We start from the raw sequence: 15810 nt of genomic DNA on the forward strand, positions 1-15810 counted from the left end.
AGCAACATGTTTCATGTGATGGGGCAGATCCTAAATGGAGGAGAAATGCTGGCATGGCCCAAAGTTACGGATTAAATCCCCTTCTTGGCATATTCATTTTTACTGCGTCTTCCAGCGTAATTTCAACATGGAATTTTCCTGACATAAATCCCACAGGTTTCCCTCTTTCCCTCCACACCAGGCTGCGTAGCTCCGTGTTTTGGTAAATCTCATCTATTAATAGTTGCCCTCTGTGGCTATAAAAAAATACCTCAGTAGTCAAAAGGCAGCCCTTGCTAGGGAGCAGCTGTGGATGCCTGAACACACGCAGGACCCAGCATCACACAGCAAAGCCCTTTCTTGGCTCCGTGTCAGAGCAAACCGATTAAATATGGCCATGGAAAGCTAATGGAAAAGGAGCCCCTTCCCTGCAAGAAGGAGAGAGAGGCTGGCTCCAGCACTAGGCTGGAGAACATCAGGGTATTTCCATTTTCTCACTGACATTTTATTTTTCCTTTTTTAACTCAGCAAACCCCCTCCCGTGTCTTCCTCACTTCACCCTTCTGCCAAGTCCCAATAAAATCCTGCACTTAAAGAAATAGGACAAAGACGTCATTGCAGCAAGTAGCAAAGGTTGCAGGGTAAATTTTAAGGTCTAGACTACCTTTCTTTTTGTTTGATTGATTTAACTGATTAAAGCATTTCTGCTCTTCCTGTGCTTTCAGCAGCATCCTGGGTAACTCAGGGGAAATTCAAACCAACCAGCTGTGATCTGTATTACAAAGTCGAGGCTGGAAATACAACACAAGGATGTTGATGGGGCCATACTGGAGAGGGTGAAAGGAGAGGAATATCATCTCCTGCTGAAGTGACAAAGTGCTTTTAGGTGCTGGAATGAGAAATACTCAGCAAAGGATGCAGGGAAATGCTCCTCCTCCCTGGTGCTGCTGGTACCAGTCCCAGTGTGGAGCTGCTGGTGGGGGACAAAGGACCTGACTCCCTGTAGCAGGACTCATCCCCAGATTTTAACTTGAATTTTCATTTGCATGAAGTTAAGTTCTTGAAGGTCCTCAAGAACTTCTGAATTTCAGTGTTATCCAGGCAAAATGTACAATAGGGAAGGGAAGGGAAGGGAAGGGAAGGGAAGGGAAGGGAAGGGAAGGGAAGGGAAGGGAAGGGAAGGGAAGGGAAGGGAAGGGAAGGGAAGGGAAGGGAAGGGAAGGGAAGGGAAGGGAAGGGAAGGGAAGGGAAGGGAAGGGAAGGGAAGGGAAGGGAAGGGAAGGGAAGGGAAGGGAAGGGAAGGGAAGGGAAGGGAAGGGAAGGGAAGGGAAGGGAAGGGAAGGGAAGGGAAGGGAAGGGAAGGGAAGGGAAGGGAAGGGAAGGGAAGGGAAGGGAAGGGAAGGGAAGGGAAGGGAAGGGAAGGGAAGGGAAGGGAAGGGAAGGGAAGGGAAGGGAAGGGAAGGGAAGGGAAGGGAAGGGAAGGGAAGGGAAGGGAAGGGAAGGGAAGGGAAGGGAAGGGAAGGGAAGGGAAGGGAAGGGAAGGGAAGGGAAGGGAAGGGAAGGGAAGGGAAGGGAAGGGAAGGGAAGGGAAGGGAAGGGAAGCCAGGCTGGGGCTCTCCACACTCCCAGTGCACCTTGTCTGAGGCCCGAGGAACTCATAGGCCTAATGCCACATAACTTCAGCATTTTGCCAATTTCCCTGTAGACATCTTGCTAAGATAAATTCTTCTTGCAAAGCTGATGGGAGTGATTTGAAAAACAAAGAGAGTCTTGAGCTGGGAAGACTGACTGCCACAGCTTCTCAGTGAAGCCCGCAATTTATTGCCACAATAAGGTTATAGCATGAGAAGCAAAATTATTCTGTATTATCTACTGGCAATGTAGCTCCAAAGATGCATTTGAGGCAGCAGAAAGAATTTTATTCTCCAAAGCCTTGTAACTCAAGCCTGCTGAAGCTGCCCTCACACAAATCAGCGATGACACATCTTTTCAACATCTAGGGCCAAAATTATTTTTAAAAGCATTGCAGGTAATTGCCACTGCTCTCATTCCAAACCACTGCTGTTTCCACTCTTTTACCATCACTGATGTAACCCAACAAGTGTCAACAGCAAACATGGGTTGCTTCTGCAGACTGAATTAATGGAAATAGTGCATTTCACAACAAGCAGCTCACCCCTATCAATGGCCATGGCCAAATCCTTAACTGCAATTTATAGGAGATGTTCTATATTTCTGCAGTTTCTTATATACTACTCAAACATCTGGGTACCTTCTAAAATAATTGGTCTGCAGGGTGTGGATTTTATTGATCTTTTTCACTGGGGTGGATTGGCCACAAGAGTCTTTAAAACAATGGTAGAAAAAAAAATTGCTGAAGCTGGTTCTCCTGAAGAATTTCAGAAAGATCCAATTAGGCCAAACCCTCTAATTTTGGTTTCAGTGGGGTCCCTTTTAGTAGGGGTCCTTCTAGCAGGGTCCCTCTTTTAAAGAGAAAGGAAATTAAAAATGAAAAACAGCACTGGGGAGAAGTTAAGCACGTACTTCAAACTCACACATGCCAGGAAATTTAGAGTTAAAGGTGAAACTCCACCCTAAAGAGTTCCATACTGGAGATATTTCAGTGAACAAACGTAACATGTTCTGAAATACAAAAACCCAGTAGGGTGCACTAGGTATGGAGTTTCAGCCTTCACTCCAAATTTCCTGGCTTTTTGGAGGTTTATTAGAGTTTCATATCCCAAGCATTTAAGTACTCCAAGAAGTTTCTTCAGTGCAGCTCACCCTGATCCTTTTGGAAGCAGAGAGCAAGCACTCTGATGGTGCAGCCACCCATCCATTATTAATGAACCCGAAAACAACTTCTTGCAAATTTATGGTAATTTACAGTGCTGAAATTACATGCAAACTAGATAGTCTCAGTTGAGTTACCCTGAGAAACTTCAAAATTGCAAATCTGCTCCGAACCAAACAGAAGGACAGGATTTCATTGACCCCAGCAGAGCACATGCTCCTAATCTTCCTCCACAGTATGTGGGTCCTGGAGCTCACAATTGCTTCTGACAGAGGTGGTTTGTATTCCTGGTCTAAACACTGCCCTGTTATGGAGTGGGGATATATCCATCCTGCTTCTCAATGAATCTGGCTCAAAGGGAGGAAGCATCACTGTGGCTATCAGCATCACACTTTCTTACAGCACAGCTTTCACGAGCACGGTGCAAATATTGAAGTGCTTCCTGCATATCTCATTCAATATCAAATATTGAAGTGCTTCCTGCATATCCCAGTAGTCCTGACAGGTCTGTTTGAGGTTCTGCACCACTGCATCTCCTCAGAGCTCTACAGAAATTATCATCAGCATCTCTCTGAAGCTCCTCCATCCTTCTCAAATCACCCACAAACAAAGTTTTGGGAGTAAATGATGATTCCAATGGGTGTCCAATGCAGAAGACATCACATATTTTGTGAAATTTGCCTCACCACTGGCTGTGTACAAGCGTGTCTTCACAGTGGACAGGTACAAAAGTGATGGGACAACTGCACACTGTCCTGATCCTGGGGTGTTTGAGGGACAATTAATTCACTTCAGTTAAGAGAAGATAAACCAAGACATCCACTCAGTTTCCCCAGCCTCCTGCAAAAAAAACAAAAAGCCCAACTGAAGCACTGTTTGCCCAAGTCCAGCAATCCATGAGAGAGGCAAAGTCAAATGTGCCCTGTTTGTGGATGCTGTAAATGGAACACAGTGGAGGTAGCTGCTCTGCATTTCCCCAAGGGGCAGCTATTGCTTGCGAGAATTGGGCTTAAATCCCTATCAGTAAAGAAACCTGAGGGATAGAATGGGAATTGCAAATGTGTTGCACCTGGTTGAGTTTGCCACAAAACTATACTATGCATCTTTTTCAGTATGAAGGGTGCATCCTCCTGAATTTACACAGGAGGTTCAGCTGCCATTAATTAAAAACACAAAGGTCACCCACCCCACAGCCAGAGCTGAAGAGAGGTTGTACACAAATGCCCATGGGAGAAAACTAGGGTGATTAATGCAAGGCCCCACAGCATTGAAAGAGCCTTGTTGGACATGATCAAACTGTGGGTCTGTGTGAGAGATGGTACAATTGAATTGATCAACGAGAATAAACCAGCTCATACACATGGCCACATTGCAGACTGGGCAAAGGGATGAGCTTCCACCTCATTTGCTCAACCAGAGGCTGGTCAGGTGTTGCTGGAAAGCATCCATGGGGCAGCTGATCCTAGAGGATGTGGTGTTGCCCAGCAGCAAGGGGCAAATACAATCCCTGTCAGACCTGCAGACTCTGCATTTGCAAATCTTCCATGTGAGGTTTCGAGACAAATGGGTCTGCATCAGCACTGGGGGTATAATAATACTTTAATCTGTTGTGTCCCACAAGGATTCTTAATGATCTCTGATAGTTTACTCCATAAATTTTATAGGCCCCCTTCATCCTAAGCATCCTGCAGTTTGACCAGACAGTGATCTTTTTCCTTAATGGATAACATCCATGAAAGAAACCATGAGTTCTATGAGTCTTGGGGAAAAAATGTTCCTTGAAAAAAGCTGTTGGAAAAGTTGACTGTAGGTCAAGCTAAATTCCGCAAACTCCTACTGTTTCTAGGATGTGCAATTGTATAGAAAAAGTTTCTTTAGCACTGCAGTCCTGTCTGTATCAGAATTCAATACTAGACTTATAAATGTCAGTTGCTAGCATGGGAACAGATGCAACTCCTCCCAGCTGATTAACATCCCTGACATCTGGAACAGAGGACAGAATAAACAGAGAGAACAGAGGATTTCCTGTTGGGACTTGGCTTTTGGGTGACAACTACCAAGATACAGCAGCTCCGTCCTTGACAGCGTTACTCTTCGCCTTCTAAACAGTCCTGGAGCTGCTAATTAAAGAACTGGACATTTAACACTGAATCCCTAGACAAAAACTCAGGTATTTGCTATATGTCTGTCTGATACCTATGTGAATGCAGGAATCCTTGATGTCAAGAGCTGCACAATGGTCTCTTCGAGGCAGGGGATTAAGTTCTCAAGCTCCCGGAACTGAAGAGCTTTGAAGAATTTCTTCTGTTCTTTTTAGTGTTTAGGATTAAGTGGAAATTAGTGCTTTATTGGGAATCAAGGAGTGTTTCTTACAACTCTAGCTCCTGGAAAAGGGCATTCAGTGTGCCTCCCTCCTCCAGAGTAAGCTGACCATATTTTTCAAGTACGTTCTCATGAAGAGATTTCCAGCAGAAGAGGAGGAAAAGAGGTTGATCTGATACTCCATGGAAGAGCTCTGAAGTGCAGCCCAGTCACCTGGGCTATGGATTAGGCACCACCTCCTCCTTCTGATGCTACTGCTTTGGCCCACATGCCCTACCCCATGTGCTCATACACAGCTCTGTCACACCCACTGCAGCTCAAAACCACTAAGGAAATTCCTACAAATGGTTCAGGCATGTATTTTAAGTCTAATTTATGTATGCCTGGAATGTGCCAGTGCCCATAACCCTGGCTGAGCTGGTGTGACACAATATGAACAGAGCTGCTGTCCCATACTGCTGGAACCCTGGAAACTGGGAATTTTGGGCTTTCTGTGCAGTCAGGCACTGACCCCCAGGAAAACACTGCTTTTGACTTGAGGCCATGGAAAATGCTTCCACAATTGAATGATAGAACTAAGATCATGGGTGTGTAGCTTGAACAGAAGTGTAATACCACATGATGGAAAACTTAGAATGTAAGGTTTTAGAATATAGTAATAGGTATAAGGCAAGATGGAGGTTTTAGGGCAGAGGTTTCTTTCTTCTTCACCTTCTTCTTCATGGCCCTAGGCTGTACTTCTGTAATTGCATAGAAAATTCTGCATTGTGAGCCACGGGTGATTAGTTTTTGGGTTAAAAGTAAAAAAAAATTTAGATGGCTGTTCTTAATTGCTAGAAAAGGATGTAAGAGGGTGGGATCAGCAGGACACTAGGCTCCAGCTCTCAGGGAGGGTTGGAACTAGATTATCTTTAAGGTTCCTTCCAACACAAATCATTCTCTTATTCTATGATTCCTTGTTTTGGTGCCAACCTGAGTTTGCGGCAAACGGACCAGAGCTTGTACAGTTCGTCCTGCCCCTTGTTTAGGCAGAAATGAAGGACTGTGAGCCTTTGGGGCCCACATCTGGATGTTGCCAAAGTCTGTCCCCAGGACAGTTATTCTGGGGGGATTTCCAGCAAGTATTTGGTAGGCCATATGGATTGAGGGAGTTTGAAGAGACTCCAGTACTTTTACTGCTTCAGGAATTTCATCAGCGTTTTCCTAAGAAGGCACCAAGGGGAATGCTTCCTTATCTGTCCATGAAATCCTGTGGTGAAGCCTGATGTGCAAGCCCAATATTACATAAAAGGAACGTCTCAGTTAACCATAGGATGGTGCAAGAACTCACCACATCAAATGGCATTTACCAAGCATGGTTTCCTATGATCCCTTGCTGCTTCTTTCAAGTCCTTTGAAAAGCAGCCATGGTAGGTGTCATGAGCTCAAAGTCTTCCCTGTTTTGTAACCAGCAATATACCAAATAACACAAAGAATGAGTCTTTTTGGCAAGAGTGTTTATTCTTTCTCCTTCTCTTTGTATTGGGCCAGACTGTATGATCTTAGCATGTTCTAATTTCCCGGAATTGCAGAAAAGCAGAACAATATTTGTAAACCTTCTGCTGGGACAAAATACATTTTGTCCCACTCTCATGAAATTAATAAAAAGAAGTGAGGCAGATATTCTTGGATAAAGCCTGCTGTGTGGCTAATGATAACCAGTCCTTTGTTTTTTCCCTGCAGGCTATTAAAAAAGAGCAGAGATGATCTAGTTGGTACCACAATGTTTACAGCTTTTCTGCTGAGCAGTTCTGAGAGCAGAGTCCCCACTCTTACTGTTGTCCCTCTGACAAACTTAAATGTCCTTAAATCTCTGCCACCTCACTACGGCATGGAACATCAGCTTTTTGCAATTAAATATTTCTGGAGAGGTGCCACAAAGGCAGGAAACAGAAAAGAAACCAACCAGCTGTGCTGCTGGGATCAACTCTGAAGTCACCTCAGTTGCACCACCACAGTGACTGAATGACACCATCAAAGTACCTGAGCCCTTTGTCCAAAGTGCCCAAAAGGATCACAAGAAAATTGTAACACAGATCAGAGGTGTCTTGGAATTGTTCCAGGGGTATCACTTAGTCACAAAGCACCCACAGTGTTTTTTGTACCAAGGCTCAGAGCAACTCTGTCCCAGGATGGAGCTTCACAGACTGGGACTCACAATCAGAAGAAGGAAAGTGGCTGGGAACAGATACATCATCTTTTGGGGATAAAGAGGCACTGAGGAGGGTTCCTGTTTATTACAGCATTAATCAAGCATTAGCACTTTTTGGTTGGCTCCAGAGGACAGGAGTATTTCATGAATAAGCTCTGCTTGGTGAACAGCTGGCTGCAACTGCTGACACTGAGGGTGTGGAAAGAGCAAAGCAGTACCAAGGAAGACTCTGAAAAGTCTTTATAAATAAAGTTTAGGAAAATTTTATTGGTACCGTTTCATCTTTCTTTCTTCCCTCCCTTTTCTCACCAGACTGAATGATCTTTCCCCTTTCTTCTGCTGTTGTTGGGCTGAACTTTGGCAGAAGAAATACCTGAAATGAGATGTGAGCTCTCCATGGCTGCAATGTCTTCACTGCTGTGGTGCAAGGTCTGCACTAGAGGGGACTGAGGACTCTTGGCCAATGGAAGTGATGACAAGAGGGGCTGGGAATGCAAAATGGGCCCAGATGGTGCCAACCAGATTTTGCCACTAAGTGACAAAAATTGACATGGAAATCTCTCTCTCAAGGGATGATGCTGACAGCAATACCAAAGCCAAACACAGGGTTTGAATCTTCACCCCTGTAGTCAGTTGCTGCCAAAATCACTGCCTTAAACCTGTATTTGTTAATAAATACCCAAAGCAGTCTAAGTCAGGCTTACAAACTCCAGTGATATGTCCACAGACCTAACTGCTCTATTTTGCCTTCCTGAGTACAAACACCCATCATAGCAGGGAGTTTGAGCTCAGCCAAAGCACATCAGCCACCAAATAAAGATTCCAGAAACATTGAATTTCTCCTACTGCCCTCTGTGCTATCATTGCCCATGATCAATGCTGCGTTACGTCTGTGCAAAGATAAATAAATTAAATAAATCTTTCTGCTAAAAAAAATAATTAAAAAAAATAATAATAAAAAAAGTCTTTGGAGCATCTCTGGATGTTCTGAGGCTCTTAGCTGTGGAAGAATCTTCAGGCCTTCCTCACTATTTCAGGTCAAGAGGAGGTTTTTTTCTCAAGTCAAAATGAACCTGAAGAAGATTTGTGAGCTCAAGGCTGTGAGATCTAAGTATTCCAGACTAGCTCAGCCAGGTGGTTGTCTCCAAAATGAACACAAAATTGTGCATGAAAAGCAACTACATGGTGCTAAGGTAACTTAAAATTTTGCAACTCAATGCCTTGCTTGGACTCCTGCAAGCACATTCTGTGCAGCAAAAAGGCTTCATTTGAAATAGAAACATTTCTGTACCTCAGAATAACTTCATGACATGGCCTTAAATCTGTGAACTATCATTTACAATGTTTTTTCTTGTTTCATTTTATATGGGCATTACGCTGGTCACAGAACAAGTGATAAAAGGGCACTATCAGACTAAAAATAATGTATTTTTTCCTAAAAATTGTACAAGTTGCTATAACTAACACCTCAAGTTCTCAGAACTACAGTGTTAAAGCAATCTAATTTGCATTATGCCTTTGATGATATTTGCTTAGTTGAGTTCCTCTCCATTTGAACAGTATTAAAAATTGGTATTTTTCCTTTCAGTGTTTTCAAGCATAAATATTTAAAGTATTTCCCCATTTGAGCTTTGTTCACTGGTAAGTGACTGAAGTCAAACTGAGCTAGAAGGATTTTTAAACAACAGCCTTGCATGAGTACAAAAAAAGCTTTTCTTTCCAACTTAATTATGTGTATTTAAAGCTCCAGTAGAGCTGATAATGTTGTTTAAAAACTTCTCTCTCTTAAGGAAGCTATAAATATAGCCTGAATTGCTGCAATGGAAGGGACTCCTGAAGAACTCATACTTTCCTTCTTAACCTGAACTCTAATGTTGGGTGTTCTGACCATTTAAAAGTTTCCCCCTATGGCTTCAAGAATTACTCTAAAAAGGCTGTAACATGGAGTGCTGATGACAGAATTTCAGCTTCAATCTTCATCTTTTCTATGCTTGTATTTCTAACTCGTTCACAAGAAACACATTATTACTTAAACACACAAACTTGTCTGAATTTGGAGCAATTGTGGGTACATGGTACCCACCTGGTGCAAGTTGTTCAATGATGCCACTCCTCAAACTGCAGCCTAAAGATGGCTTAGCTGAGGAGATGAGGATTTTATGAGCTCACTTCCACCCCCAGAAAGCTGCCCTGCAATGAAGTGGCATTACCCCTGTTTTCATTTATATGCAGAAAGGGGCACAGAACAGTTTCATCACCCACCCAGAGTGTGCAACAGCAACCTGGTACCCACCTCCCTCCTCACAACCCCTGGGCTCAGCTGCCCGCAGCAGTAAGAGTACAGAATTACCTACCTACCTTCAAAGAAGTGCCCCAGAATTAAGTCTACCTAAGAGTATTCATGTTCTGTTTCATGCCTGAGGGCCTTTTCCTTCTCCAAATACACATGAGCTTTCTGTGACATCCAATCCCCTCTCCTCAGAGTCTGGAGTTAAAATAAACTGTGCACTGCTACAATATGCTGCTCATAGCCAACAACTCAAAATTGGCTGCTTCAGTCTTTAGCACAGATTTTCCTTAGCTGAGCTGGAGAATACCAACTACAGAGTAAGACACTGCTGAGACCATTACTGAGATTGCATTTGGAGAACTGCAATGTGAGCCAAATACTGAGAAAAAAATAAATTCATTAAATGCCAAAGCCCATAATAGCAACAATGAAAGGGTTCAACAGCCAGCAGGATGATCGATACCCAGACAGATATTCATCAACATGATCATAAAAAGAAATTGCCTACCTGTAAGGAGAATATGGGTCAAAGCAGGTCTTGGTGACTTCTGTTATCTCTGGGTTGCAGCACTCCCCCCCATCGAAGTTGTACCTCTCGTAATTACAATCCATGTCACACACCCCGTTCTGCTTCTTCTTGTTGGAGAAGGTGTGGCGGACGTGCCGGCAGTCCCCGCCGTCGTACCCCGTCAGGGTGTGGTTGCACTCGGGGTCACAGTTCTCGTCCCCAATCTTGCTGATGTCGCAGTTGGCCAGGATGAGCCGGTGGCGAAGGGAAGAGTTCTTCACCTCCAGCACCTCCAGCTCCCAGGTGATGTTGTAGCGGCTGAAAGCCTCGTTGAGGTGCTGGTGCTGGAACTCGATCTGCTGCTGGCTGACGGTGGGGTTCTGGTGTTTGTCATCGTACAGGTTCACCACTCGGTAGCGCACGGTTTTGTTGCGGCGGAACCTGGGCAGTTTGTTGTAGCTGGCGATGACGTCCGTGTTGTCACACACGGTCTGTCCGCAGAGAGGAGGGTCCAGGCTGGTGTCCAGCAAATAGCCGTGGTGGTAGCTGAACTTGGTCTGAGGGCTGCTGCCATCCTTCATGGGAGACCAGCTGCTTTTCACATTCAGTAAACTGTCTTGAAGAACGAGCTGAGGTAGGGGCGTGTCGTGCCTGTGAATCGCCTGCTCCATGTCCAACAAGATCTCCTTTTGAGACCGGGCTGTCCTCCAGAGGCTGAAGTGCTCCACGTAGCCCCGATAGTTCTGGTTCAGGGCATTTCCTCCCAGCATGAGCACCTTGCACTTCAAGGTCAGCAGACTGAAGACGCTGCCCACTTGCTCTCCACTCGTGGCCACCTGGGCGCCGTTCACGTAGAGTCTCATCAGGCGCCCGTCGTAGGTGGCAGCCAGGTGCACCCACTGGTTGGGGAGGTAGCTGCGATGTGCTGCAATGGTGGTGACTTTGCGAGCACGGTCCGTCTTCAGCGAGAAGAAATAGCGGGGGTCTCTGTTCCCCTGGTCACTGACGGTGTTAATCCCCAGGACCCAGCCTCGGTCACGGGAGGTGTAAGAACATTTGTCATACAGTCCTATGTGCCCCCAAAAGAGAAATACGAATAAATAAGGATGACAGAATGAAGGCGTCAGCCTTTAAATTGTGTAAATATATCTCTCTAAATGTATATACACACACTCACCTACATCTGTTAGATAGTTAATGCACAAGGAAGACTTTAAATCATCTAGTGCACAATTGTGGGAGGTCTTGTCAAGACATCCTATTAAAGGTAAAGATTTGCCAGTGGTGTGTACAAATGGGATTCCCTTTTCCTGACAAAAGCCCAAAACTTTTCTGCAAATTCCTATCAGCAAAACGTTGGACTATGCATTTGGTTCTTCCCTTCCCTCAAGCCATTCATCAGTGGTTGAAAACAAAAACCTTGAGAACCAATCCCTGTTGATGTCACTCATCCCTCATATCCCTGAACCCTGTATCTAATAAGGTCCAGAAGGGAAATAAATACAAAATCTAAATTTTGCACACTTTGAGAAACACTGAGCAGCTGCAGTCATCTTGATAAGTTCAAGCATGCAAATCCTACAGAGAGTGAGTGGGATGTGTTCAGGCTGCCTTCAAAGTCATACCCAACAAAAGCCAGTAAGCACATGGCATTCACTGGGAACACCACACTGGGAAAGGGCAAGAAATACACACAGATGGACATCCACAGGAAAATGGACATTCAGACAGATTTCTGCCTCCTCACTGGCACACTTCATAACAACCATGAAAAGATTTCCCAAAGTGTAGCTCCATTCTTAGAGCTCTCTCCCCCAGCCCTCACACAGATCCAAGCAGTGGACAGAGCCTACTCCTCCCCAGTTTGGGACACAAGGCTCGGCGAGTTAAAGACAGACATTTCCATCCTTCAGTTCTCAAAGGCCAAGGGCTGCAGGGACACCTCTCACCAAAAACAAAATCATTGGAGCTTTCAGCACCAAATGGCCTTTCTACTATCAGCACATAGAAAACAATCCTTCCCCAGAGCCTCCACTTCCAAAAGCCTAAAGGAAAATCATAAATCTCTGACAGTTTCAGTCCTCGTGAAAAGACTAAATATCCCCTTACCTCACCCCTGCACCCTCACCCTCCCCTCACTACAACCAAATAACATCTTCTGCTTCTGACTAAGTTGCTCAAGAGCCATCTGTTAACAATCACTCATTAACAGTGCAGTCTTGTCTAGTATCAACAGAGCAAAGGTTACAGGAGCATTCACTGTATTTTTCCTCCCCTCTCCCAGCACCCACCTTCCCCCCTTCTCCTCACACCCTGCCCCTCTCCACCTCCTCCCCCTGTAAAAAAAACTCTTCTGATGGGAAAGTTAAAAACATTTAAACGGGCCTTTTTTCTGCACGCTGGTATTTTGCTAGGGATTCTGAGCTCCCCCTTTTCCTGTTTCCTTTGGAAGAGAGATCCCAGGGTTCGGAAGGTAATGTGTTTATTCATCTGTAGGGTGCACTCAGTTCAAAACCTTTTCAAGACCAGCTTCTGGTTTATACTGCTACTTCTGATCACGAGAAAGGAGAGGAGCAGAACCAGGCAAGGAAAAAACAAATGTGTTAAAAAAAAAAAATGACATTTGCTGGGATGGATATTTACCCGAGGAACTTGTGATACGAGAGCCAAAGCAACCAATAACCTTCTGGAGTCTGTTTCTGAAGCGTTTTTAAGTTTTTCTTTATGAAATAAATCCTTTTACAAAGCATTCATTTTCAGATGGAAGAGAGCCCATAAAAGTCTGTATTTTTATGCATCTCAAATGAAGGTATTGTCCAACGATAGTGGGTGGATAATACTGCAATGAATAAGAAGACAGCTGGCAAGACAAGTCCCTCTCCCAAATAAGTCATAAAAATCTCAGCTTATTGTAATAAGACCATTAGAGCTGATCAGGCATTTTGTAAGAGAGTTTTTGCCTGCCAGGAAACGCCAGCATGGTGAGAGAAGAAAAAGTGATGCAGAAATGTGCTTGTCCCAACAAATCCCTCTGAGATTCTGCATGTCTTCAACACAGCCAGGGGAACCCCAGGGACTCCCTGAACTGTTTTGACTGAGGCACAGAAGGACAACTCACCCCTGGCACAATCCCCACCATCTCCTCTGCCATCCAGTGACCAAATCCTCCAGGTCTGTGGATCACAAAGCAGCTGCACACACATAAGCTCCTCCACCGTGTCTTCAAGATCCCCACGGTTGGATGGACAGTTGGAAGTCCTTTAACAGGTCTCCAGTTCCAGGGAAGCCCACTATACACTCTTTAAGGGTCAAGAATTTTTGCTCTTTACACTGACCAGGGCTAGAAATATTCCCCCAAAGAACTGATGCATTATTGTGGGATGGAAATCCAGTTTCCCAGGCAGTATTTAAAGAACATATTCCTCTCTCTGAAGTGCTGCATGATGCTGGTGATTGACCTCTGCTGAGCACGAGGAGCTGCTGGAGGAATACTACAGAATAGTAGCAATCCTCCTTTGCCTTTGAGCCTTTAAACCCTGATGTGATGCAATGTGTCTTGAGTTGGGCTCAAAGAGCTGCCATCAATTCAAGATTTACAGGGAGCCAAAGGAGGACAGGAAAAGAAAAAATCCAGTGACAATAGGGACACCACTGAACACACCAGTATGAAAGCTGCTGAACTAAAACACTCTACTATTCCAATTCCTTGCATTTTCTAGTTTAGGGCAAAGGTCATTATTGAATCCTTATGCCACGTACAGTATTCTTTTCTCAAACTTTTACTATTGCAGACATCCAACTCTTGATGAAAAGATGGATTGAGCACAAGCCTTTCAGCAGCAAGAGTTGTTTTATTCTTAAGAGAAAGAGAAAAAATGTAAAAAAAGGGACAAGAAATCCACACTCTCTTGTGCTGGGATAAGAAACCCAACTCCCTTGCAAGTTGTATCAGTTCCTTCTGACCCTCTTTTGCTTGAATGCTTCACCTATTTTCCTTCACTTTACTTTTGGCTTTGGACTGAGGATCCTCCAGGCTAAGGGAGTGTCACTTTTCCATTTTGTCCCCAGCACAATGAAACTAATTTCAGCTGGGACACTGGATGTCATAATAAAAGAATTTATTACTTCTTCTATGACAACTAATAAGGGCAAAGCCATTGGAAGAGGGACATGTGAAATAATTGCCAGAACTTCTGAAAACTGAATAATTTGATGTTTTCACAATTTATTTCAATTTAGTAAAAGGTTCCATAGCTGTGAGTTATTTCTCAGACGTAATTAAGAACATTTTAAACAAGAAGAGGCCTCTTTTACCCCAGCAAGGCTGGTTTTGAGCAAAATCACCCCACATAATGGTTGACACTCCAAATTTCAAGTCAGCTGTGACCACAACCAACATTTACATGAAAAATGTACAGAGTTTAAATTCTCATTTACACTGAGAATTCTTTACAATAATGTGGCAACGGACATTTTTAGCTACTTAATATCTCTTTACCAACCAAAGAGGCCTCATGGTAAATGAGACACAGCCAATGACTGAAAAACCACAATTCGGCGAATGTGCCTGAAGTTTCTGAGCCAAGAAATGGTGTGAAATAAAACTGATGTTTGTTTTCCCCACACCAATTAGATTAAAAAAATATGTACAAGTTTCATACAGCAGGAAACAGTTTTCTTCACTTCTGCTTGCCCTGAGTTGCTAGAAAGGGATGGAGCTCCAGCTGAGGGGAACACTGACAGCCCTTCTTGTTCCTTTAGTCTGAATGATTTTTTCCTTCTAAAGCTCTTGTTCCTGATGCTCAAGGGATTGAAATGGAATTTTATATTTAATTAAAAAAAAGAAAAAAAAGAAGAGGTGCTAGTTCAGCTTTCCAGCAAGAGGCACTGGAAGCCTCTCTTCCCCACAAAGGAGTGAGTCACTTCTCAGAGGACTCTGGAGAAGTGCATGAACAGGGGAAGATGCCACATTCCTTTATGCTTGGCCAGAGACAGACTTCAATGGTCCCCAAAACTTCTTCCAGTCCTATGAGGTTTGTCCCTTATAGGAAAAGTAAATTCCTAGGCATCAAAAGAGTGGTGAAAGCTGGATAATTCAATTCCAGCAGCTCAAAGCCAAAAGCCAAACATGGAAAATGAGAAAGACAGTCCTCCTCTATTCTTTTACAAGCAAAATCTCAGTTCTTTGGCTACTGACCCACAACAGTTCCACCATCACTGTCCATCTGACCTCCTCCTGGACCCCCAAACCAATGCCAGCATTTATGAGCCACTTTGTTTTCAGGACTTTTCTGGGTGCTTAAATAGAGGCACATCCTTGCGTGGGCTCTGTGCACTGGGCAGGGTTTGGCAGCATGAGCACAGCACAGAACATCAGCTGCTGAACTTGGGGGAGACAGCCCTGGGTGAGGACAGGATGCATTGCTGTGTCTGGGATGGGAGCAGAGGAACAGCAACTCACAGCTGGAGGCTGCTGGAGCCAGAAGCAGCCCTCTGTGGGCAGAGTTTGACAGAACAGAGGCTGGAGTAGCCCATACAAGCTGCTGCAATGTTATAAATAACATCCTCCAGGGTCTCCCTCCCTCACTTTGGTGCCATTTCTTATGTCTGGATACCAGCAATCTCTGCAGCAACCAACGCAGCCATAGAATGAACTAAGAATTTCATTCTTCATGCAGGAAAAGTTTCCTCACTTTGCTGAGCAATGGGAAGTGGGGGGAGAGGGA

The 15810-nt window shown here is 44.3% G+C and overlaps 1 protein-coding gene across 1 annotated transcript in view; it reads right to left on the reverse strand.

Annotated features, from left to right (window-relative positions):
- PAPPA (pappalysin 1) overlaps positions 1–15810 on the reverse strand; it is a 175918-nt gene that overhangs the window by 138026 nt on the left and 22082 nt on the right. The window contains exon 2 of the mRNA XM_056505346.1: positions 10085–11153. Within this exon, the coding sequence (XP_056361321.1) occupies positions 10085–11153 (1069 nt within the window). The remainder of the gene's footprint in view (positions 1–10084; positions 11154–15810) is intronic.

Source organism: Oenanthe melanoleuca, chromosome 17 (genome assembly GCF_029582105.1).
Source record: "Oenanthe melanoleuca isolate GR-GAL-2019-014 chromosome 17, OMel1.0, whole genome shotgun sequence".
Classification (NCBI taxonomy): Eukaryota; Metazoa; Chordata; class Aves; order Passeriformes; family Muscicapidae; genus Oenanthe; species Oenanthe melanoleuca.